This window comes from Dipodomys merriami, unplaced genomic scaffold (genome assembly GCF_024711535.1).
Source record: "Dipodomys merriami isolate MVZ:Mamm:240054 unplaced genomic scaffold, mDipMer1.0.p SCAF_104, whole genome shotgun sequence".
Classification (NCBI taxonomy): domain Eukaryota; kingdom Metazoa; phylum Chordata; class Mammalia; order Rodentia; family Heteromyidae; genus Dipodomys; species Dipodomys merriami.
In genome coordinates, this window is record NW_027202316.1 from 416,015 (window position 1) to 440,814 (window position 24,800).

At 46.6% G+C, this 24,800-nt stretch overlaps 2 protein-coding genes and 1 long non-coding RNA gene across 18 annotated transcripts in view; 2 read left to right on the forward strand and 1 right to left on the reverse strand.

The window, feature by feature from the left end:
- LOC138810698 (uncharacterized) overlaps positions 1-3,827 on the forward strand; it is a 162,302-nt gene extending 158,475 nt beyond the window's left edge. For all 10 annotated transcript variants that reach the window (XM_069997894.1, XM_069997923.1, XM_069997932.1 and 7 more), the window contains 8 exons: positions 241-344; positions 772-832; positions 1,464-1,532; positions 1,961-2,044; positions 2,504-2,536; positions 2,827-2,948; positions 3,141-3,236; positions 3,539-3,827. In XM_069997894.1, coding sequence (XP_069853995.1) covers positions 241-344; positions 772-832; positions 1,464-1,532; positions 1,961-2,044; positions 2,504-2,536; positions 2,827-2,948; positions 3,141-3,236; positions 3,539-3,764 — 795 coding nt within the window. In that variant the 3' untranslated portion in view covers positions 3,765-3,827. The remainder of the gene's footprint in view (positions 1-240; positions 345-771; positions 833-1,463; positions 1,533-1,960; positions 2,045-2,503; positions 2,537-2,826; positions 2,949-3,140; positions 3,237-3,538) is intronic.
- LOC138810801 (uncharacterized) lies at positions 3,781-21,732 on the reverse strand. Its single transcript, XR_011367241.1, has 4 exons — positions 21,566-21,732; positions 16,380-16,453; positions 7,600-7,717; positions 3,781-4,142 (listed from the first exon to the last, which is right to left on the reverse strand). It is a non-coding gene; the product is annotated as an uncharacterized lncRNA (long non-coding RNA).
- A 284-nt stretch (positions 21,733-22,016) lies between these two features.
- The window catches only part of LOC138810759 (biliverdin reductase A-like), a 28,647-nt gene continuing 25,863 nt past the window's right edge, over positions 22,017-24,800 (forward strand). For 3 of the 7 annotated variants that reach the window (XM_069998034.1, XM_069998004.1, XM_069998025.1), the window contains exon 1: positions 22,300-22,389. Coding sequence is in view for 4 of the 7 variants with exons in the window: in XM_069997974.1 (XP_069854075.1) it covers positions 22,032-22,389 (358 nt within the window). In the remaining 3 variants the exon portion in view is untranslated. Of the gene's footprint in view, positions 22,390-23,840; positions 23,853-23,912; positions 23,939-24,800 lie in introns of those variants that run through there. The other 4 variants (XM_069997965.1, XM_069997974.1, XM_069997983.1 and 1 more) reach the window with 4 other exon arrangements.

The window sequence follows — 24,800 nt, forward strand, 5'->3', positions numbered from 1 at the left end:
TCTTCTTCCCTTTCCCACTCCCACCAGGGGGCTGCCTGCTCCCTCACAGCCTCTGCCTAACCTACAGCCCTCCTCCTACTCTGCCCTCACTTGGGCTGTGTGCATTCCTGCCCTGCTTCCACTGTCATTCCCCTCCCCCAAGCTGTCCCAGTTCAGCCTAGTAACAAAGGCCCAGCCCCAGGCCAAGCAGGAGCCCAGGAGTTTCCTCCACAGCTCTCCTCACCCATTCTTCACTCCTAGGAGTGCCACCTTCTGAGGAACAGCTGCACCCTCGTTCCCATCATGTGTGCTCTGCAGAGCAGCCAGCTCCAAGGCCTGAAGAAGACGTGGAGATTGATTGGCAGGTGGGTGCACCTTTCTCCTGGGCAACCCTTGCTTCCTCAGCCTAGCATCCCTCATCTGGGAGCCCAGTGGCAATTCCCCATGGCAGGGACTGCGGCTCTGCCCAACTCAGACACCTATGACCTTGCTTAGGATTTGCCTGTGTGGTTGGGATTCCTTTTGTGCCATACTTTTTCCTTCGGACACAACATGCCCACACCCGTCTGTGCAGTGCTCTTCCAAACAAAACCACACTGGAAATTGGGTGAAACTGGAGGTTTCCCCTCAAGACTTGGCTCCAAACCATGTGACCTTAGGATCACAGTGGATCTCCTTGCACAGCTCTGTTCCCATTAGGATGAAGTCCTGCCCCAAAATGGGCAATGCATTCACACTCCTCCCCTCTCTCGCCCTCTCCCATCTGTCACCTTGTCTCTGTCCCTCCTCCAGGGAGAGTCGGAAGACGTTCCAGGAGCTGAAGAAGATGTATTGCCACGAGCAGGTGTACAAGGTGGTATGAGCCCCAGAATAACTTTTGGTCCAGGGAGGGCGGGCGAGGATTTGCTTTCTGATGGAATTCTAGGAGAGTATCCAACATAGCTTGTCTAGAAGCATCCATCATGGGCTTGGGGCTAGGATAGATTGTATGGGAACAGGAGGCCCCTGGGGACCCAATGGAGTCAGTGGAAGAGGAGGCAAGCTGGGTGCCTGAGGAGGTTGGAGGAAGTGATAGGATTGGGGATGTCCACTTTCCTGTCCAGCTTCCTCCTGAGTGTGGCCTGTGATGAGGCTGCCTCTCTACAACCTGCCTGCCTGGCACCGCCAAGCCAGGCCCTGGCTTGGTTTCTGGGTGGCCTTCCCATCCCAGGAGGGAAGCCTTGCCAGTCACGTGGGTCAGCGGGTTCCTCCAGACCAGGCAGCCACAGAAACATCTTTTAGGGCACGCAAATGTCCACATCCACCCTGGAGACAGGCCCTGCCAGGCTCTCTAGCCTGCCCAGGGCTACAGTGCTGATGGTCACAAGGAGCCTGAGATCTAAAGGCCCAAGCCAAAGCTGTCACACCCCATGGAAAGAAGGGACTCTGGAAGATTGAATGGTTAGAGAATGAAAGCTTTTTACTCCCATGCCCAATGCTGCCAGAGGCAAGAGCCCAAACACAGGACCCTCTGGAAGAAACTCAAGAGAGGCCTCAGGAAGCCTCAGCAACTGGTGAGTAGTGTGCGAGCCTGAGACCAGGGGCTTCCTAGAAGGAGGAGTTGAGGGGCTTCCCCCAACACAACCGACCAGTTGGCCCACTCCCTTATTGCCCCATTACACCCTGCCTCTGCTCAGATGGCATGTTGCAGGAATGCATTGCAGCCACCACAGTAAGGAATGCAAGAGCACAGGAGCAGGTGAAGGGCAGGGCCACAGACCTTGCATGGGTGTCAAGTGTCAGCCCTGGAGGGGACCAGGCCAGATGGATTTCCCCATGCAGGGCTGTGTCTTTGGTATGGGGTAGAGGGTGGATCATTGAGGAATGAGCCTGTCTTGCCCCAAGTTCTGCTAGATAGATGGCTCCATGGGACTGGGGTAAGTCGGGTTCTTGCGAGGAGCTTAACAGGACCCTTCTGATCTTTCTGCACCCAATGCCACAGGAGTATCCCGAGGGCACAGTCCCTTACCTGGGCACCATCCTCAGTCACCTGGCCTCACTGCACAAAGACCAAGATTCCAAGGATGTGAGTGAACAGGGCCCCAGCCCTGGGAAAGCAGATTGGGGACAAAGAGCCTCTCCCTGCCCCTTGGCCTCCAGCAAGAGCCCACGTCTTCCCCAGCCCCAGAGTGCCAAGCACCACAGCAATCCTACTTATGATGCCCTATGCCCTCAGACCTCAGTGCTGCTGATGGCATTTGGCCATGTCTCAGAGGGAGGTCAGTGAGGGTGGCAGTGTGACAGCAGGTGCTCAAGCTGACATAGCATGTGGGAATAGCATGGCCTTGTCCCTGAAGCCTCAGTCTCTGCCATGTCCACAGAGAATTGAGCAGTGAGCAACCTGTCCTCAGGCCCCTGGCATCCCTGCCCTAGACTGAGAGCAATCCTAGTCCAGCTGTGCACCCAGCCTGCCCTCTGCTGGAAGGACTTGGTAGGGCGCCAAGTGGAAACAGCATTTTCTTAGCACATATTCTTTGCTCTGCAGGGCTCTTGGCTGAACATAAAAAGACGACGAGAGGTGAGAAAATGACACCTTCCTCTGCAGGCAGCCAGCTGTGCGGGTCCCTTAGGTCCTTCCTTCCCTCTGATGTGGATGGTCACATCACTTGTCCTCCAGAGGTCAGGAGATGGGGCCTTGAGCTGGGGATCTAGGACAGCTTGCTGGGGTTGGGCACTGGATCTCAGTAGAGAAAGGCGAGTGTGTTGGGGAGAGACAAGAGTGAAGCCAAGTGAAGACCTGAAGTCAGCTGCCTGGCCTACCTTGCCCTGGTCCAGGTCCATCACCACTGTGTCCTTTCTCTCAACCAGGAATTCAAGGTGATGGCCCTGGTCAAGGAACTACAGGGCTCATGTAAGGAGCTCGAGGTAGTTCCTGACATGAAGTTCGTATCTTGGTTTAATAATATGAACCACCTGAATCAATTGGAAAGGTGAGCTGGGGTAGGCAGTGGGGGCAACAAACATGGGAATCCCCAGCACCAGTCCATGAGAGCCTGTTGCCTGAGTCAGCCTCCCACCAGACCTGTTGAAGGAAGGGTGTATGAGCTCCTGAGTCCCCAGGGCCCCTGGGAGGGAACCCCCAGGGTGGAGCCTGCTGTCCAACCAGCTACTTCTTGTCTTAGCTCCAAGCTATCCAGGGAGCTGGAGCCTCCCCGCCGGGTACTTGTCCTGAGCAGGAACAACAAGAGGAGCCCTCCCCTGCGGAAGCGCTCAGGAAAGTAAGTACATTGGCCCAGGGGCCAGGGACTCCCCAGGGTCTGGGTGGTGGGACAGGCAGCCTGATGAGCTGGGGCTGCCCTCCCACCAACTGCCACACAAGCCTTTGTCTGGGTGGTGTGGCCTGACCTCTGCCCACCTCACTTCCTTCATTGGGGTCCCACGGTGGTCCTCAGAGGATTGGGCACATGGCTACTTGCAAATGAACATTAATGAAGGCTGCCTCAAGCCCAGAGGGCAGTGGGTGTGGGACAGCCCTGTGGGCTCAGGGAAGCCCTGGAATTAAGGCAATCTCTCCATTCAGTTGCCAGGCTTCAACAAGAAAGCTCAGTGACAATGGCAGCTCCCAGTGGGAGACAAATGAACAGCTCAGCGGTGGAAGGGGCAGCCATGTACCCAGCGTGCACTTGAGCTGCTCACCCAAGCCTTCTTCACACTGCAACATGGCAAAGATGACAGAATATGAGGGAATCTTGCCGTTCCTGAGCCCCCAGCCCACCAAGAGAGCTGGGCATGGGGCTCTATCCTAGGCTGCCCTTTCATCAGCCACAATTTTGCCTGATTTCCAGTAAAAGATTAAATTGAAACACTAATAGTCTGTTTATATAATTTCTCAGCAATAACATGGTTTTTGTGGGTGCTTTTCTTTCTTTGCCTTAGTTAATGGCAGAGACTTCCACATATCCTACTTGAAGATGAAATCTTTTCAGGCTTGGAGGTCATTTTTTGCAGAATGAGGAAGAACAGGTCCCGCTCGGGGCTAGGTTTGGAAGTGTTCTCACGGACCATTCCACAAGCCTTGAAATCTGAGTGTTGAAACGTCTCCTGTGCAACAGCCTTGATCTATATGGGAATCCACCCTCAATCTGCTGGGAGGGACTGGAGTCACGATGCACAACTGCAGGACCCTGGGGGAAAATCAAAGAGAGGCCACCAGACCCAGGGCAGTGCTCTAGGGAGGGAGACACTGAGCTGCAAAAAGAGCTAAAGACAGTCACACCAAAATCACAGTTCTTCCAAAGCAAGTACCTGCCTAAATCCCTAAGTACACTGATGAAGGGAAACACAGGGAAACATGGAAATGACCTGACATCACGGAACATAATCAGTCAAATGCCAGAGCCCTAGGTAATATAAATCCTCTTCACCCATCATTTCACTGAGATCAAATAATTCTTCTATAGTTGCCCTCCTGGGCACTTATTCAGGTTACTGGAAGACTTGTCATCTTTGTTCCATTAGACAGTTGAAGATAGCAGCCATGGCAAGAGCATTTCACCTTTATTTTTCCTTCACTATCCCCAAGTTTCAGTGGACAAAATGCCCAGCAGGCCAAGCAGACAAACATGACCAGCAAGGAACTTAGGGGCTGTGCACCTAGAATCCTTCATAGAACATGTCCTATAGAGGTCACGAGATTGTTACCCAGGTATTTGTGGTTTTAATTGTTACAGAAATGTTTGTGGTTTATGCACTTGCAAAATAACTGCTAAGGTTCACTTCTCTACACCAGCTTGCTTGCACCTACTCTAACAGAATGCATGTTTAGCCTTTATAAACATGGAGCTACCTGAGTTTGGGGCTGCTCACTCCCAAGTTGAGTTAGCACCAGTCTGTCCATCCAGTAAACTCCAGCTTTTAAAGATAGTGTTCAGCATCACTGAGTTTGCCCAGCGGGTCAGTCCACCTCCACCTGACCCCATTTGTGTTTAAAACTGTGTGAAAACAAGAGCCCCAGAATTGATTCCCCAGGCTGGAGTCAAAACTGCAATTCTCTCAATCTCTGACATCTTAGTGAAGTAGGGATGCTGGGTCTAACCAGTGCCATCATGGCCACATAGTGGATAGCATACTGGGTTTAACTGGGGCCATCTTGACTTCCAGGTGAAGGAAGAGGAATTCCCATTCCCCCCCCCCCCAGGTGCTGGGCATGCCTGAATTGGGAGAGGCAGGGGTGGGGACTTGGATAATGTGTTACTGGACCGTGCTCTGAACTTTCCTGTGCCCTGTCCCCTGACGTGACACTATTTTAGGGCAGACAGCTCAGAAGCCTTTAAGCCAGGCCTCATGTGCTGTGTCCATATCCTGACTCTCCTCTGATCAACATGGCCTCCATTGTGGTTCATATGGGTTGTTGGTATGGTTTTTCTGCTCTTTATTTCTTCTCTGGTCTCCCGACTCAGTTTTCTAAGTGTGAAGTGTCTTCACAGGACTGCAAGTCTTTGCGACAGGAGTCTGCCTGCAGATGCCAACTTTTTAATGAAGACTCCCAATTTGGCCTCTCAAAAGGTGGCTTCTCTGGATCTTCCAAGTGGTTTTACTTTACAACATTAGTCCCTCCTCTTGCCTGATCAAGGAACACATCCTGCCTCTGTCATTTCTTCCCAAAAAGATACTGGTAGGAAAGAAACTCATGTGATTAAGTCCTGTCTTGTTATGAGTGTCGATGTATGCAAATTGTCCACAAGAGATAAAATGACCTCCTAGTGTTTAAAGGGGAAAGCAATCAAATCACAAGAAAGACAAATTCTGACCAGTCTTTGATTCTGAAAATAATGGCTTTGTCCTGACACTATTACACTCACCACTGCAATTATGTTTATTAAGACAGTGCCATCTAGACCCTTACCTACCAATGAACCATCCTTGAGTTACAGATATTCAGGTCATACTTCATTTTTGATTGAGAGTCTAGGTGTAGGAGAAAAGAGTTCCTCAACTCCACGTATTAGTTTGCTCATGAGAGGACTTGATTTGACTTAAGACCCTTTTCCTCTTGCAAAAGTATGTGAAAATACATAGCATATAAAGCCACCGGCTTTTGGTTTGAATTGTTTGCTGTGGGAGATAAGAAGTAGCATTCCCTTCATAGTCTTATCTGTAGAAATTAAAGATCCAGGAGATATTGGCAAATAAAAGGGGAAAACATGTAGCAAAGCCTTCTGATTAAGGAGACCACAACCAGGCCAGGATGCCAACATGGCTGTATCTTCATCTAGGTATCTGTTGAGAAGCTACTGTGGGCCATGATCTCTACCAAGTCCTTTATACCTTCCCTAAAGTCTTCCCTACAGTCTGGTGAGGTGGACATTGGTATTCCATCTTGCTAAGGAGAAAGTTGTGCCTGTGCCAGCTCACACAGCTTGCCATGAGCTGAAGTGTTTTGGCAGGAGATGGCACAGTTTTCAGGCCCAGGAGGCCAGTGTTGCAAAGGCTGAGGGTCTTACTGCAAACTCTTTCTCATTCACACTGTGGCCATGCATCCTGGCACATAGCATCCTGAAGCCCTGAGGAGCTCAGCTCCACACAGTATCCTTGTTCTCACATTATGAGTAAATCATTATAAGATGCATGCACAATGAACCAGATTAACGTAACAGAAACTCAAGCATCTAGTGAAACATTTTGTTTGTTTCAGGGGTTTTTTTGTGTGTGTATGCTGGTCCTGAGGCTTGAACTCAGGGCCTATGTGCTTTTAGGCCTTAGCTTTTAGGCTCAAGGCTAGTGCTCTACCACGTGAAATGCTGCTCAAGTTCCAGCTTCCTTGGTGGCTAACTGGCGGCAAGTCTCACCTCATCCTGCTCAGGCTGGCTGGAAACCAAGATCCCCAGAACTCAGCCTCCTGAGATGCTAGTGTTACAGGTGTGAGCCACTGGCTCCAGGCTCAAACTAAATTTGAGTAGCACCGTCTCCTATTTCATTGGAAGATTCCAAACTAAATGGGACTGATCTGAAGGAAAGTTAGTGACATGAAATCTCATCCTGTTCAAGCATAGCATCTAATGTAATCTTGCTAAATAGTAAGCCATCACTGGAGAATCGATGAACACATGAAGCCATCCATCTGACATACAAATTAATCAAATTAGGATATGAAATGGAAATTGAACACATTCATGTAATCCCATGTACCCAGGTCAAGGCCCAGCTGTGTGGCCACATACCTGATGAAGGAGTTCATCTAAGAGGGGCTTCCAGCAACACAAACTACAACCAGAGAACAAGGATGCCCTCAGCACACTGCTGCCAGCACAGGTCTTTAGAGCCAAGACTTCTCACCAGGAACTTCAGTGGTATTCAGTAAACAGACTTTCAGTATAAGTCTCTTGGCCTGATTCAGGAAGTTTCCTATCTGTATATCTGTATCCATTATATACTAAAGTTGTAAAAGATCATTCGGGGTCAATGCAGCTTATTCAAGTAATTTCCTGTATTGCTAGTTCATATACTTGACATTTGTAAAAATATAATAAACTCATAATGGCATGTACCTGTCACCTCTCTACTATCTGTGAGCAGACCTGGCAGTATCACAGAGAAGATTAGTGTAAAGCAAATTGCTAGAATGAAAGCCTGGGCTTTTACCTTGACATCGCCAAACCTAGCTGGGAAGTTGTGTGTGCTGGTGCTGAGGCTGAAGTGGTAGAGAACATTTTCCTTCATGGTTGCTAGGTTTGGATTGGAAAGCTGAGTGAGGCAGTCCCTGTTAGAAACAAGAAAATGAGTTGATATTGTTCAACCATGTTGGAAAGCAGTATGGAGGTTCCACAAAAGACTGCACATAGAGCCCCCTTATGACCCAGCAATCCCACTTTTAGGCATTTACCCAAATGATCACAAACAAGACCACACTAAAGCTACCAGCACAACTATGTTTATTACAGCATTATTTACCATAGCTAAGATATGGAACTAACCCAGATACCTCTCAGTAGATGAATGAATGAAGAAAATGTGGTATATACACAAAATTGAATTCTATACTTCCATCAGAAAGAATGACATTGCCCCATTTGTTAGAAAATGGAAAGACTTGGAAAAAATTATATTAATTGAAGTAAGCCAGGCGCAAAGAAACAAAGGTCCTATGGTTTCTCTTATTTGCAATAATGAGTATATGTCTGGAACAATCAGAAAAGGTCAAAAAGCTATGTACATATGACCAGATAAGATGATGTTAAGCGAAATGAACTCCAAGATAGGGACACAAGTCGTTTTTTCTTGCTATTGTTTCTAACATATTCATAAGGCACCATGTGATTTTTTGTTGTTGTTTTGTATGTTCCTCTGCCTATTTTCACTGTATTTGATATTGGTATAATTTGAGGAGGGGAAGGGAAAAAACAAAAAGTTTTAATAGGGATACAGGTTGACCCATTGCAACAATGATATGTAGAAGACACTGTTGAAAAACAAACTTTACAATTTAGGCAGGGGTGGGGGGTAGAGGGGAGTGTAGTTGTGGAGGTGGGAAGGAAGAGATGGAAAAAAACAAAGGAGAGGCAACAATCCTTGAAAAGAAATGTACTTACTACCTTGCTCATGTGACTGTAACCCCTCTGTACAGTATTTTCACAATAAAAACTTACTTTAAAAAAAAGAAGAAAAGGGAAGAGAAAAGACAAGACTACTCATTCCAAGTCTGTAGGCTGTAGCCTTTTTCCTGGATCTCAGTTAATAGTCCCACAACCCACTTCACCCTTTGTATCTCACCACGATCTTGACACCAAAAAGTCCTTTTTGATTAGCTGGATTTTTCATAGTTATTAATCATAATATGCTGGCTATTTTCAGTAAATTCTGAAAACCAGAGAAATGATAGTGGTTGGATCTAGAGGAAAATTTCCCCAGCAACCACTGCTTGCTTATCTTCATCTAACTTTGATTCCCCCGGCATTTGTAAAACACTTCTTTGAAAATGCCAGCCATTAAGACCCTGCCAGGGGAGCTTTGAAAAGGAGAGTTTGTTGTTGTTTTTGCAGTGCTGAGGGTTGAACTCTGGACCTCACTCCTGCTAGGGAAGTGCTCTACCACCAGGCTACATGCCCAGCCTGGGAATGACTTCTAGAAGTACAGTCCTTCGTCCTGTAACACCAGGAAACAAAAGCCAAGCACAGTGCAGACAAAGAGTATTTATGATCAGTCAGATGAGCAAAAGAAGAGGTTTTCCTAGTGTTGGGTGGTACTGTGGGCAATGGGGTTAGAGGCCCTGTGCTGGCCTCAAGGAAGGATCCTGGGTTGTACACCTCTGGCAATGCCTTCAGGCTTTCTGCAGTACCCACTGACCAGATGCTCCCAACTTTTATGTTATTCTGGATCCTGGGAACCATCAGGAGCAGCACTGTCCACAATGGTCAGATGGACTGGCCTTCTCTGTGTTCTGCCTCTCCTATGGTCATCACACAGGGTATATAATCTGGTGAGTGGCCCAGGTGTCCTTATCAATAGATCACAGACCAGTGCCTTGACTTCCAACCACTCCTGCCCTACCCTCTCTCCACCTCCCATGCAGCTGGCACCAGACCAAAATTTACTGGCACTTTAAGAGGTGAGGGCCAGGCTGGTCTCCTCCCTAACTCTAAGCTGTGACCCATTTTGCATATTACCTATGTCCCAGGATCAGATACTTTCCTACCAATCTGCACCAGGCAAAACCAGCATTCTCATGGACCATTACACACGTCCTAACAGGGGAGTGACACAGCTCCAGCTTTGGCCAGACGCTCCCCCGGTATATGTTTTCCCCAGTCTGACTTGTGCTGGTGTTGAGCCATCTCTGTCTATTTCTATTCACTGAGAGAAGAAGGGATTGGGAGATCCTGGAGAGTCACAGTCCCCAGGGATCCTTAAGACAGACAGGTGGTCAGAGAAGCCAATTTCCTGGTCCTGGCCTCACCTCTGCTGGCACCTTCCTGAGTCTACTTCCTCCTTCCCCTGGTATTCATTGGACTTTGAGGCTTCCACCTCCTGACCTTCCTCCCTTCATCTCAGCCCTCTGCTTAGCCAGGACTATTTAACAACTTCATGGGCAATGGCAGTTGAAAGCTCAGTTGAGAAAGGGCTAAGGGTGACCATGTACACTGGAGGAGGTAGGGGTGATGGTCTGAGGTTATCCACAGGGGCCTTGAATCAATATAAACACCAGAGGAGAGCTGGGCGCTGGTGGCTCACGCCTGTAATCCTAGCTACTCAGGAGGCTGAGATCTGAGGATCGCGGTTCAAAGCCAGCCTGGGCAGGAGAGACCGTGAGACTCCTATCTCCAATAAACCACCAGAAAACCAGAAGTGGCGCTGTAGCTCAAGTGGTAGAGCGCTCGCCTTGAGCTGAAGAGCTGATGGACAGCGCCCAGGCCCAGAGTTCAAGCCCCACGACCGACAAAAAAAAAAAGACCAGAGGAGAGAGAAGAAAGATGTCACCTCCTGTGCCAACTGGAGCCTCATGGAATGACAATGATGAACCAATTAACACACCCTGTGAACTCACCTGTCCCCAGAGGCTACCTGGTGAAACGTGAGCTAATAGTCCAGGTGGAATATGGGCACTAGTACAGGAACCCTCTTATGCACAGTGAGAGCGAGGTAGTGACAAGAGCCCTCCCACCTGCCTGTTGCAAGCTGAGAATATGCTGCCCAGGAGACTCAAATATTTGCAAACCTCTCCCCTTAAAATCTTGATTTTTCTGGGTGCTGGTATCTCATGCCTATCAGCTACTGAGATCTGAGGCAGACAAATCAGTTCAAAGGCAGACAAATCAGAAAGATTCTTATCTCCAAGTAACCAGCAAAAAGTTGAAAGTGGAGCTATGGCCCAAGTGGTAGAGAGCTAACTTGAGGAGAAAAAGCACCCTGGCTGTTGGGTCTTCGTCCGTCCTTGGACAGATGGGGTCCAAGGAAAGGTAAGTGCGAAGTGCAGCTGCTCGCCTGCCCGTTCCCCAGCCTCCCTTAGCCCCAGAGACAATCAGATGCCGCGGGAAGTCAAACCAAGCAGGAACTCGTTTATTAACAGGGAGCATCCCCTTTTTAAAGCAAAAGACTGCGTGGGAAGGGAGGAAATGAACCAACCAATCACTGAAAGGCCATACCTTATCATGCACCTAAGTTTCCATGAGTTGTTTACACACTGAGCCTAAACAAATCCGGCTCTGCCCACTCAACTTCCTCTCAGGGCCATCTTTGCTGCCTGCGTTCCCCACAGATTTCCCCACACCAGGCCTTTAAATTCAGTATTGCCGTGTGTGTGTGTGTGTGTGTGTGTGTGTGTGTGTGTGTGTGTGTGTGTGTGTGTGTGTGTGCTCACATCTGTGTGTGTGTGCATGGGGCATGCACTGGTGTGCACGCACACACACACAAATCAATGTATCAGTGTGAACCTAGCATGTTCTGTGAAGGAGTAATGGTCCCTTCATGATTCCTGACTAGAAACCAGACTGGAGAAGCTATGGTGGGGAATGACAGAGCTAAGGTCTAGTACAAGGAGACAAAATGCACATAAACTCTAGGTGCTAATAAATATCCATTAAAATTATACTTTTAGCCACGTGCTGGTGGCTCATACCTGCAATCCTCACAAGTCAGTAGGCTAAGGTCTGAGGATCACAGTTTAAGCCAACCCAGACTAGAAAGTCCATGAGTCTCTATGTCTAATTATCTACCAGAAAATTGGAAGTGGAGCTGTGGCTCAAAGTGGTAGAAGGCTGGCTTTGAGAAAAACAAATTCAGGGCAGCACCAAGGCTGAATTCAAGCCTCAAGACTGACCAAAAATAAATGAATGAATGAATGAAGAAATGAAGAAATAGGTAAATAAAGAAGATTCTTAATTACTTTGTCAAAAACCCCAAGCTTGAAACCCCTTATGACAAAATGAAGCTAAAACTAGTGAGGTTTGACATGACTATACAAACGATAAACCACGAACTGTCACCATGGAAAGATCTCATTCCACAAGGAGCCCTTGGTACCTCCCTAGAATCTACCCAGATGTCAAATCATGTGTCCCACCAGAACAATAGCATCTTCTCTTGGTTTATCTGTTCCAAGTTATCACCTTTGGAAGTCACACACCTGAGCAACATTATTAGCGTCCTACTGGCTTAGTGAAGACAACAACCCTGATGTGTAGATTGTGATCACAGTTGCCTGGCTTTCTTCAGAAAACTTCTGAGGGCCACTTTAGCTGAAAATACTGAGTGTTTACTAGAAGCTATGGCTATCTGATGGATGGTTAAAGTGAGAGAAAGCCTTGAAATGTCCATCTTCATCTCATTCTGACCCTTTGCTACACTGACCTGTGAGGCAGATCCTACTCAGTAGTGCATGTAGCCACGTCGATCATTTTTTTCAACATCTGTATACAAAACTATTGTCTGTTAGAGCTGGTCTGTGTTTCTTCTACCACACCCAGGCCATACCAGGAGGTCAGGGTATTACAACTATGAGTAATTTGGCTGTTCCCGGGTTCAAGCATTGCTCTTCTGAAAACCTCAAGGCAGGATGCTTGCACACAAGAAGAAAAACATCTTTGACACATCCACGACCAATGGAAATTCACCAAACTCATTAGCCATGCTAATTATTGAACAATGAGCTGCAGACTAGCTCACCATGGTACACTGCTTTATTCCTACAGTGCAAGCTCAAATCCCAGTAAAGAGCTGGGCACTAATGGCTAGCACCCCATAAACTTAGCTACTCAGGAGGCTGAGATATGAGAAACTTGGTTAGAGCCAGCCTAGACAGAAAACTCTTTTCTCCAATTAGCCACCCAAAAGCCAGAAGTGGAGCTGTGACTGAAGTAAATCTGTGAAAGAGAGGAAGAGAGGGTGGAGGATAGGAAGGAGGAAGAGTAAATATTTAGTGTTTCTTTTTAGAGCCTAGAAAAACTTGGAAGTTTCACTTTCTGTTTTCTATTTGGTTTGCATTTTAAGTTATAAAGCTCAGTAGATGTAATCAAAACACACTTAGACAAAAAAGCCAAGATAGTCAAGTGTCAGAGGCTCACACCTGTCATCCTTGCTATCCAGGAGCCTGAGATCTGAGGAACATAGTTCAAAGCCAGCCTGGGCAGGAAAGTCTGTGAGACTCTTATCTCCAGTTCATCATCAAGAAGTCAGAAGTTGATCTGTGCCTCAAGTGGTAGAGCACTAACCATGAGTAAAAAAAGCCTAGGTCCTGAATTCAGGCCTCTGTATGTGTGTGCATGCACACCTACACATACACACGGGTGTGCACCAGATAAAGAAATACGGATCTCTCTTTTCCTTTCTTCTGGTCTTAAGGCTTAGTACAGCCACTTCTGCTTTTCAGGAGGGAGTTGATTGGAGATGAATCTTACAGGCTTGGATGCGTGGGCTAGCTTCAAACCGCTATCCTAAGATCTCAGCCTCCGGAGTGACCAGTTTTACAGGCATGAGCCACTTAATCTATCTTTTCTAGCTAACCTATTAATAATGGCCAGCAGTGCTGTGAATACCTGAACCAATATCTGAGCCTAATGAACCTGCGCTGGATGTCTGCAGACATGGAGGGAGACCCTGAAGGTCAAATTAGCCTCCAAAGAATGGAAAGAAAGAATGGTGGATCCGCTGAGAAGTGAGCGACTTTATTTAGCCCAAAATGTAGGAGCACAAGTTACACAAACGGAAAGGTGAACAGACAATGGCTGGCCCTGAGCATAACCAGAGAAAGCCTGCGAAGAGTGAGTTTTGGATATTCCTTCTAGTAAGAACTGGGGTTTGAAGCCAGACCAGGCAGAATAGTCCATGAAACTCTTCTCTCCAATTAAGCACCAAAAAACTGGAAGTGGAGCTGTGGCTCAAGTGGTAGAGCACCAGCCTGGTCAAAAAGCCCAGCAAGAGCACGAGGCCCCGAGTTCAAGTCCCAATACCGGCGCGCACACATGCACACACACAGGTGCGCCCGCACACACCCGAATGCAGCAGTCGCGGCCCTGTGGGCAGGGGGCAATCCTGGACAGCCGCTATCCCTGCAAACTCTGGTCTCCTGGGAGCAAACCTCCCCGGGCACGGTGGGCTGGCGGTTGGCGGGAGTTCGCGGCCTAGCCCGCGGTGCCCTTCGCGGTGCAGACCGAGCCTGGGCCAGCTGGCAGGGGGTGCGGACGCGAGAGCAGAGCGGCCACCTGACCCCGAGGGTGCGTGTCTGCGCGCTCAGCCGAGCGGCGGGGGACCGGCGGGGTGCGGCGCTCCGCCACCCGCGTGGCAGAGCCGCGGGGCCTCCACGCACCGCTCCGGAGGGTCGCGGGGGCTCCGGGTGCGGGAACCAGCCGCCGCCGCTGTCCCGAGAGCCCGGCTAGTCTGTAGTTTCCTGGCCCGCGCCGCGGGGTCACTCACCTCGGGCGGGCGGAGGGGGGAGAGGGCGCCCGGGGCCCGGGGAGGGGGCTGGGACCGCGGGTCGGCGGGGAGGAGCTCCGGGCCGGGAGGGGAGGGCCCCCTGTGGCCGGCGGGGAGGGGCCGTAGGGAGGGAGGCGACGGGGCTCCAGGGCGGACCAGGATGGTTCCAAGCCCGGACAGGTGCTGGGGGACCGACCGGGAGGGGGCCGGGGCCGCCGGGACCTCCTCCCTCCCCGCCGCCTCCCTGGACTAGGGGGACGATGACCGGGACGCGCCCGCCGAGCTCCGGACTGGGGCGAAGTCTGGGCGCGGAGTGCGGGAGTGGGGGTGCGGCGTCCCGGGCCGGGGCGCAGGGCCGGGGACCCAGACTCCGCTGGCGGGGACCTGGGCTGGAATCACTGCCCAAATGAATGACCTAACAGCTTCAGTGCTGGATGTGATGAGAGGGGAAACAAAGCTGAAGATAGAATGTTTTAACGAGAATTTTCCTTTTCTCCTGTGAGGAGATTTCAGGTAGTTTTCCTTTCCTTTCTCAATTTTTCTTCAAGGATGATTTAGAAATAAGTATGCTCTTTTCAAGTGGATATTTTGGTTCAGCTATTTATTGTTCTTTCTAGTTTTATTGGATTATAAGCAACAAATATGTACCAAAATTTACAATCTTTTTGTAGAGTTTTCTTTATAAACGGAAAATTTATTTGAGATCAATAAAGTTGTGTATTGATATTGCATCTGGTACAGATGACCTGTGATCCACTGTCTATAGCAGACGAATTTTCTATTCTTATTTTAATCTACTAACAGATATTTGTCATTTAAGGTAAAGTATTTTTGCCTAATAATTTAATTCTTGTCTACTTCAATGTGAGGTTAGTTGTGTCATAATGTGTGTGTGTGTGTTGATCCTGGGGCTTGAACCCAGGGCATGGGCACTGCCCCTAAACTTTGTGTTCAAGGCTACCACTTGTGGCTTTTTTGTGGTTCATTTTAGATAAGAGTCTCTTGGACTTTCCTCCACAAATGGACTTTGAACTGCAGTCCTCAGATCTCAGCCTCCTGAGGAGCTAGGATTACAGGCATGAGCCACCAGTGCCCTGCATGATGTCAGTTTTTATCATTGTTGGTGACACACCACACCGGTAATTTACTCCCTACTCTTCTCTCAGGCAAATCTATCATAGCCCCTGCTGGCTTGTCCTATTTCAAGTCCAACCACGGTCCTTTGAACCTGCAATCAACCATGGAGGTACACGCACAGGTGCATGCCACCACATCTAGCTTACTGTTTGAGATGCGGTCATGCTAACAGTTTTACTTGCCCTGGCCCTGAACTGTGATCCTCCCAATTGCTGCCTCCCCACTAGCTGGGAATACGTGCATGAGTCTTGTGTCCAACCTCATGTAATGTTTATCAGGCACAAGGAAGGTGGAAGGAGGATGTGAGGAGATGGATAAGAGACTGGGTTGGGAAGGATAATGCATGGCTCCAATCTATGCCTTAGGACCAAGGCCATGAGACTGAATAGCTGGGTCTCATGTTCACAATGAGAAGCAGAAAAAAAACTCTTCCCTTTCAAATATACTTGTGGCAAGCCCAGCTTTTCTGAAGACACAGCTTCAGGTGGACTGGAAGAAACACTTGGAGTTTCAACACAGAAAACTTGTGCTTCAGTTGTGAGATGGGTGTGGGCCACACACTTCATTAACTCCTTCCACACTGTACACAATACAGGAATTCCTGCTTGCAGCTACCTGTCCCGGTTTCATTCTAAGTGTGGGCTGAGCTTCACTCTCATTCTAAGAATCAGATGATTCTTTTGATTATAAAGGTGAAATACAGAGGGATTACAGTTACAGCAGTCAGGCTCTGAGTACATTTCTTTCAGCAGTGTCACCCCTTCCCTCAGGTTCTCTGAGTGTTTGCCCTCATGACTCCCCTTACCCCCCAAGTTATATAGTTAATTTCTTTTCTTTAGCTTGTATCACAGTCTGAGAAGTAATCTCCAAGGAATTTTTACCTTCTGTTCCCATTGAAATCACTAGAATATAGTGGAGGCCAGAGGTCATCAGGGACACAGTCTTCATAGTCCAGCTGCAAAAATAAAAGGACAAACTGCTCACTTCAGACTCCTGATTTCAGTGCACTACAATGGCAGCTACAGTGAAAGGCCTGTGAGATCCCTGCCTCACCATCAGGGGCAAGAGGATGTTATCCTTAAACCGTGTCCTGCTTTGCAAAGACCTTGAAGGCTCCAGGGCTCACAGCTCACAGGCAATGTGAGTCACAGGACTCCAGGCAGTCTTTCAATCCCTTTTCTAGCATTGGGAGGCTTACATCTGCAGGGAATGTTACCATGCAACCTCCTGAGCTCCATCCAGTATCTATGAATATCTGAAACTGAAATGTGCTTCAGAGCTGATGTGCTCAAGGCTGGCCACTAGCCTCTGGTGTTACCTAGGAGGCAGAAGGAAGTGAGGTCATGGGGACCCACCCTGGAAGGGCGGTTGGGACCTTGGCTTCTCCACTGTGCCATTCCTTCTGCTTATTGACCATCACAAGCTCAACAGCCTCCACACAGGCTCAGAGGGGGCCAAGTCACCATGGATGGAAATCCATAAAACCTTGAGCCAAAAGGATCCTTTAGTCCTTTTAGCAGGCTTTGGTCAGGTGTTTTGTCACAGCCACAGAAGATGACAAAACTGGTCGTTTTGGCCTGGAGTCTGTGAGCTGCTTTTTCTCTAGAGATCACAGCTGTTGCTGTGCAATGGGTCTACTTTTTTGTGTGCTACATGTGGAAATAGGTGGCAGAAACAATAGGTTTCTCTGGGAAAGGAAATGGTGCAGTTCCAGAAAGTGAAATCGTGTTTCTAGGGCTAAGATTCCCTTTTATCGCACCTAGCATCGTCCTATGCACAGAGTGGGTGATTGAGTTTGTTGTGGGTTTTTGTTTTTGTCTTTTTTTAAATGTGTAAACTGGTAAATTTTGTGCTTATCTTCAGGGCTGGCTTAAGTGTAACATTGTTTTATAAAACATTTTAAAAATTAAAGGATTTGTTTTATAGTAAAAAACAAAACAAAACAAAAAACACTTAACTCACAAACTCAAGGAAATGAACCAACCTCTCAGTTCCACAACTGATAGCTAAAGCAGCAATGGAAATAAAAAGAGCAGGCCCCAGGTAAAAGTAATTATACTACGATTCCAAAAAGAGTAGATGAAAACAGGACGTAAGATAATATTTCATGAAATAAGATACTAATTATGAATTATAGGAATGAAATTAATTGGAAAAAAATAATACTTGAGAATAAAACTAGGCAAAAGAGAAAAACAGGAGTAGGGGCAGGAATAACATAGAAAAGCAGGATGAGAAAGAAGAGAAGCAATAGAGAAGATCCAGATAATGTGAAATAGCAAAAACAATATGACATACAGCATAACAAAATGAAGAATTTTAGGTTGAAAGAGGAAGAAGCAGCAATGTAGTCACAAGCCTCTCAGTTCAAATTCCAAATCAGACAAAGAGAAAGGAAGGAATGAATGAAGGAAGGAAAGAAGGAAGGAAGGAAGGAAGGAAAGAAGGACAAGAGGGAGGGATGGAGGGACGGAGAAAGCAAGAAAGAGAAAAAGGGAGGGAGGAAGAAAGGAAGGAATGGGGAAGAGAAAGGAAAGAAAAACATAGGAACAAAGCAGGAGAGACAGGAAGTAAGTAAGTAAGTTAGTTAGTTTGGAGGAAAGAAGGAAAGGAAGGAAGTAAAGGTAGAAGAAAGGAATGATGGAACAAAGGAGGAAGGAAAGATGAAGGAGGGCCAGAAAGAATGAAAGACACAAAAATCATGTTTTATAGTCACAGACTTAGGGCACAAAGAATCAAGCAAGCTGATGTGAGCTTACAATTAGATCCAATTTCTGATTATTAAACAGAAATGGTATTTGTTACATTCCAATATATGGAATACAATTTTTGTAAGTGATGTAGGTTGTTGGTTCAAGCAGTTTTATGTAGTAAGAGTGGCTAGAGTGTGAAGAGAATGCTTAAAGCATTTAGAGGTACCTAGTACATCACTATATTTGTTTTGTTTTGTTACAAACAATAGTTTGTCTCCCAATTATCTGTAAGATTATTGTAATTTCTCAAATAATTGAAAGTATTGTAAGCAAATGTGACTTCCTTTTTTGTTTCTTTAAATTTGCAGAGCTTTTCTGCTATTCACATCATCAGGTTTGATCACAGTAATATTGTACATGTTCCTAGAGGGGGGCTGGAGAAGAGGGACAATAGAATGTCACTGTCTTGGCTCAAAATCATGATAATGAGAGTTATGGTGTTTAGAAATGCCTAGTTTCTTAAGTCTGATGAAATTTGATTGCTGATATCTTTGTGTCTTCTATGGTATTTGCACTCCCAAAAGTTCTATTTAGAAACAAAGCATGCTTCTTGTATGTACCCAAAGGGGAAGCATCACCAAGTTTTTAGGAAGAAAGCAAAAATACTCCATACTTCAGCCTGGGTGATCCTGACAAAATTCATGTGTATTGCAATTGCCATTCATGGTTCATGTAGATCAGAATGACCAGGGAGAGAAATTTCAACCACATCCTCTACAAGATTCAACCGACAAAGTTACCATCTGTGACTTCTCTATCCCTAAGACACACTTCATGGCAAGTAGCTCACTGAGGGTGGCTATTTGTCTCTGATGTCATTGCAAATGAACACACATCCACAGGCAAACAAACAGAAACCCAGACATGCAAACAGGCACAGGGAATCCAGTCAGGGCTAAAATTGTTCACTGTCATCAGAGAAGAAATGATTTTCGGCTTTGGAAATGGATGGTGGATGAACTGGAAGTCTACTGTTCCAGTTAGTTGTAAGAGTCATTAGATCATGGTTTGGGATAACCTTTAATATTTTGGTGCCAGTCCTGGGGCTTCAACTCAGAGCCTGATTGCTCAAGGTTAGTGCTCTACCACTTGAGTCACAGCTCTAGTTCTGGCTTCTGGGTGGTTAATCGGAGATAAAAGTCTCAGAGACCTTCCTGCCAAGGGTGGCTCTGAACCTCCATTCTCAGATCTCAGCTCCTAAGTGGCTAGGATTACAGACTTGAGCACTAGTGCCTGGCTAAGCTTCACTTTTGGTAAGGGCTTTGGCTCTTTGCTGATTGTCTTCCAGAGGCTCCAGACACCAACTTAATGGGGTCAGGGTTTTCATGTGTGTACTCCTTTCTAAGCTTAGCTCTAGAAAAATTTCTGGAAACTAGGATTTCTCATTCTTTCAAAAGAACAAAGAAAGGGGTTGGAAGGACCTAGTCTACAATTCCAAAGTACAAAAGGTAATATTATATTAACAGGTGGTCTGTGCATCATCATTACGATGCTTGTATTATAATCAATGGAGCATTAGGAGTTGAGCAATATAGTAAGTGTGATAAGGTTTATATACTGATTTTTTTGCATATACCCCTCATGCTATGCCATATATATAGCCAGTTAATATATTTATATATTTATGTTCACATATACCGATCACATATAAAGGGAGGCTTCCCTATTCCCTGGATCCACAGGTTCAGCTCAATGAAGAATAGAAAATACTAGAGAAAGGTTTTCTCCTATTCTGAATGTGTATAGTTTTTCTTTGACATTCTTCTCTTAAAAATGCAATGTGCCAACTATTCACTGCATTTGCATTTTATTAGACATTACCATGATTCACACACATAGGCTATTTGCAAGCCTTATCTCGTTTTACACTATATATTCAGCCTTCAATCCACCCAGGACTGCAAGGAGCCACTGAAGCTGTCTTTATGGTTTGATGCTATTCTGTCCAAATGGAGCATAGCAGAAAAATTTATAATGATCGTTTTCAACTCAGGGTGGCTTTTATGCAGGTTTGCATTTAAATATTTTCAGAAAGGGCCCCCAATTGTTTGACTAACTGCAGAAAAATAAACATACAGCAGAGGGAGCTCCACGGTTGCTCATAGTAAAGGTGTACAGATTTTAGGGCAATTGGTTGGTTGTGGATGCATTATTGTTTGAATGCAAACACTATGTAAGATAAATGATTCAGGAACACTGCATACGTGATAGTCAACACATAGTAAGTGCAGTATATAAGACAGGTTTAGGGAATAATGAGCTTGAACTCAGGGTTTTGCGCTCATTAGGTTTCTTCTTCATGATCTTGTGCCATTTGAGCCAGGCCTTCAGCCGACTTTCTGCTGCTCATTTTGAAGATGGAGTCTCATGGACTTTCTATTTGGACTGGCCTCCAAATTGCACTCTTCCAGATCTCAACCTCCAAAGTAGCTAGGATTGCAGGCCTGAGTCCCAACACATGGTGCCTTTTAGCCTTGAATAAATGCACCTGGTGAAATAAATGTTTTGCATGTCTGAAAATATCTGTATTAAAACTGGCCTTAATTCGACTATGTACATGAATTCTAGGGTTACATCTATTTTCCTTAAGAATTTTGAAGGCAGTGCTTGCTCTGCTCATTTTCAGGTTGCTACAGAGAAATCCAAAGCTGATTCCTGATCCTTCATATGGGACCTGGCTGTCTTTTTGAGCGTCCTCACTCTGTCACCCTTTGTCCTGAATTTTTGTAATCAAGTGGGTTAATATGGACATATTTATTACACTGAGCATTTATCGAACACATTCAGTTTACAAACTCCAACTTTGAGTTATGAGTCGTTCTTTCCCCCTCCCTTGGGAGGGAGGGTGCTTGATCTCCTTCCCCTTGGCTGTTTACAGCTGGCACTCTATTATAAGACATGTCTCCAGCCCAGCTTTTTGCTAGTCATTTGGACCTGAGTCTTGAGAATATTTCATTGCTGCTCTGGTACAAAATCCTCCAAACTCAGCCTCCTTAGAAGCTAGGTGTATAGGCATGAGCCACCAAGGAAGTGAGTTCTCTTTCTTGCATTCTTTTTGTTCTACTTTCTGAGAGATTACCTTGGTGATTGTCTTAAGGTTTTCATTTCTAGCACCATGTTTTTAACTCAATTTTTCCTGTGTACTGTTTCATATAGTATTCCATTTTCATTGGAGTCCATCTTCTACCTCTCTCAATATATTAAAACTCAGGGCAGAAAATGGTTGATGCACATATATGACATATGCATAGATACCATGTATGTGTCATTAAATGACATAGGTGAATTTCACATACATATACCACCACTCTTACTCTGAGAAGCCTTCTCTGCAGTCACCGGCTGTGGGAGGCCACACTCCTCATATTGCACCAGGGCAGGATATGAAGACCCTTGAACCAGAAACTTCATTCCTTCTGAAAGAGGATGGGACACATCCATCCCAGGGGACCACACAGAGGCAGGCAGGCACAGGGCAAAGAGGCTTATTAGGGCAGCCATATTTCCCCCAAGAGGGAGCACCTGGCCTGGGTCCCATCCAGGTAGCAAGGGGGGTCTGGGGATGGGAAGTGAGGCAGGTGGGAGTTCAGCTGGGTCTGGGCCGAGGGAGGGAGGGGCCAGCGGTATGGGCGGGGCCCAGGCGTGGGTGGAGCTGAGCCCAGGTGAGCAGCGCACTAACACCTTGGTTGCTCTGGCAGAGGCCTCTCAGGGGCTGGTCCCCTGACCACAGCTGCAGTTCCAGCCCCAGGACCCGGCCGCCGTGCGCCCAGCCTGCCATCCATGAACGCCAGGACGCTCAGCACAATCGGGCCGCGCTCAGCTCTCAGGGGAAGTGCCACGGTGCACCCGAACGAGGCCCGCAGAGGAGCAGCGAAGGAGAGGCGTGCATGGCTCCCGAGGGCCCGAAGAGGACTCCACCCGCTCGGCCTCTGCAGAGCCGCGGAGCTGGGAGCTCTATTTGTGGGCTCCTCAGCGGAAGAGGAGGGGCGATCCCGGGAGGAGGAGGCGAGACTTCCGGTGTGGGGCCTCCGCGGGCTAGAGCTGCTCTTCAGTCTCTGCGACCAGCGGCCTTGGTTAGGACCCAGCGGACGGGCCTCTGGGCCTGGGCGCCGAGGCTTCTCCCTCTCTGGAGGAAAAGGTTGGCCTCCTCCCACCCTCTTCCTGTTCCGCTTCCTGCTTCTCTCCCTTCTCTCCTCTCTGTCTTCCTCCTCTCCCCTCCCCTCCCCTCCTCCCCTCCTCCCCCGCCCTCCCCTGCCCCTTCCTTTCCTGCCCCCCTTTCCTCTGCTTTCCCCCTCCTCTACTGCCCTCCCTCTTTGCCTCTTCTCCCCCTCCGCCCCACCCCTGCCCTTCATCCATGCCCCTCTCCCCTTCACCCTTTTCTCCTCCCCCTCCTTTCCTTCTTCCCTTCCTCCCTCACCTTCCTCTCCTCCCTGCCCTCTTCTTCCCTCTCTGCCCTCTTCCTTCCTCTCCCCCTATTAAAATAGCCTGCCATTAAATTCTGAGGCCCCCAAATGGTGCTTTTACAAAGAATTAATAGACACTAATCATATTTTAAGATACTTGAACTATAGACTATATGAATAGTTTTGAGAGCAAGTGGACAAGTAAAATTAGCATGCAAAACACAAGAAATAAACACACACACACACACGAAATGGCATCTGTTCATAGCTGTTCATTGATCCACTATCGATCTTTTACTAGTTCAGTTTTCAAAGACAAATTAATGTGGTTATGCCTTACATCAAGTTTGTTGTCTTTTTGTAGATAATACTTTATTAGTGGATTGCAGTGGTAGGTCATAAAGGACAAGTATGTCGTGACAGAGTTATACATCAAAAAAGTACTCCTTTACATTTTAATAACCTGTACATTTTTCTTGAACATATTTAGCTAGTATTTTTTTTTCTTCTGAGAGGAACATATTGATATCTCTAAATCATGCTTTAATGTCTGACAGAGGTGGGGGGGGAACCTTTTTTTTCTCTGAAGCGTCATATGTATCATTTGAAGTCCACACAAAACCACTGATGCAGTCAGTCAAGACAGCCAATGAGAAGTATGAAAGGAAAGTGCCTACCCTGTACCACATGATTTTGTAGGCTTGAGCATAGATGCTCCTCACTCCTACCAGGATCACTGACTGACAAATAGTTTTCGAGCATATTCTGAGTTAACTTAGCATGTTTCATTTATGTTACTGTGCAGAATTTTGACAATTGTTCCCTCTTCTTCAGCAAAATGATCATAATTATTTATGATTTTGGTAAGGATCAGCTTCAACTTCTGTGTCAAATGTCCAAATTGAATTTTTAAGAATCTTTTTCGAGACTTCACATATGTTTTAAAGTAGCCTTTGGTTTATGGTCACATGGTTGTATTTCATATCTAGGCATGAGATTGTAAAAGTCCAAAATTATTTTCTTGTGCAAAATTGGAAGGTAAATAGCTACTTTTTGTAACATGTATTTTTTTCTTTTCTTGAGTTTCTTTTATAAAGATGGACATCCACAAAAAGTAAAAAACAAAACAAAACATAAATTTAGTCTGAAAAAAATGACCACACCTCTCTTAATTTCACTTCTAAAGGAAAAGACGGAGGTATGTCTACACTGTTCAGAAAACTGAATAAGTACTTCATTCAGTGTTGTCCAGAAGCTCCTCCTGCCATAGAAGATGCATAGAAGGTCTTGTAGAGAAACTTGAACCGCTTTGTCATGTAATTCTACTTCCACTCGCATGCCTGGTAATATGAGCTTCTGGTCTGACTTTTGTGCTACTATTATCAGCAAGAGACTTAATAATACACTTTTTGTTTATTTGTTCGTTTGTAATGTGCTAATACTAGGTCTGGAACTCAGCCTTGTGCTCTCTTTTAGCTTTTCTGCTCACGATGAGTACTCTACCACTTGAGTCACAGCTCCACCCCTAGATTTTGGTGATAAGAATCTCAGAGACTATCCTGCCTAGGCTGGCTTTGGACCATGAACCTTAGATCCTAACCTCCTCGATAGGTAGGATTACAGGTGTGAGCCACTAACCCAGCTAGCCAGTCTTTTTAGTCAACTAAATATTGAAAGTATTTGCCAGAGCAAGCATGGTGGTACATGCCTGTAATTCCAGCACTGAAGAAGCAGAGGCAAGACAGTAACAGATTCAAGACCAACTTGGGCTACCTAGCAAGTATCAGGCCAGCTTGGGCTGTATAGTGAGACCCTGTCCCATCAAACCCAAACAACAGAAACAGTTGCCAGGATGCCTTTCCTGGTAGCTTCAACTTTCATGCTTGAATCAGTTTTGTTTTGTTTTGGTTTTGGTTTTTTGTAGGGGCAAGGGAGCAAGCAGAGATATTTGGAATGCAACATTGGTGACACAGATTTATTTTGTGTTGTATGGGAGGCTCTTGGTGATGGATCTATAGGTGGGTTGTTTTGCTAAAAGGTACTATAGCTTCATAAGAAATACTTAGTCTTCTGCCCTAAACATTAGGACAGTTGCCTTAATTATGTTTTTAAGATAAGTTTCTACTTGCAATATTGAAAACTTGGA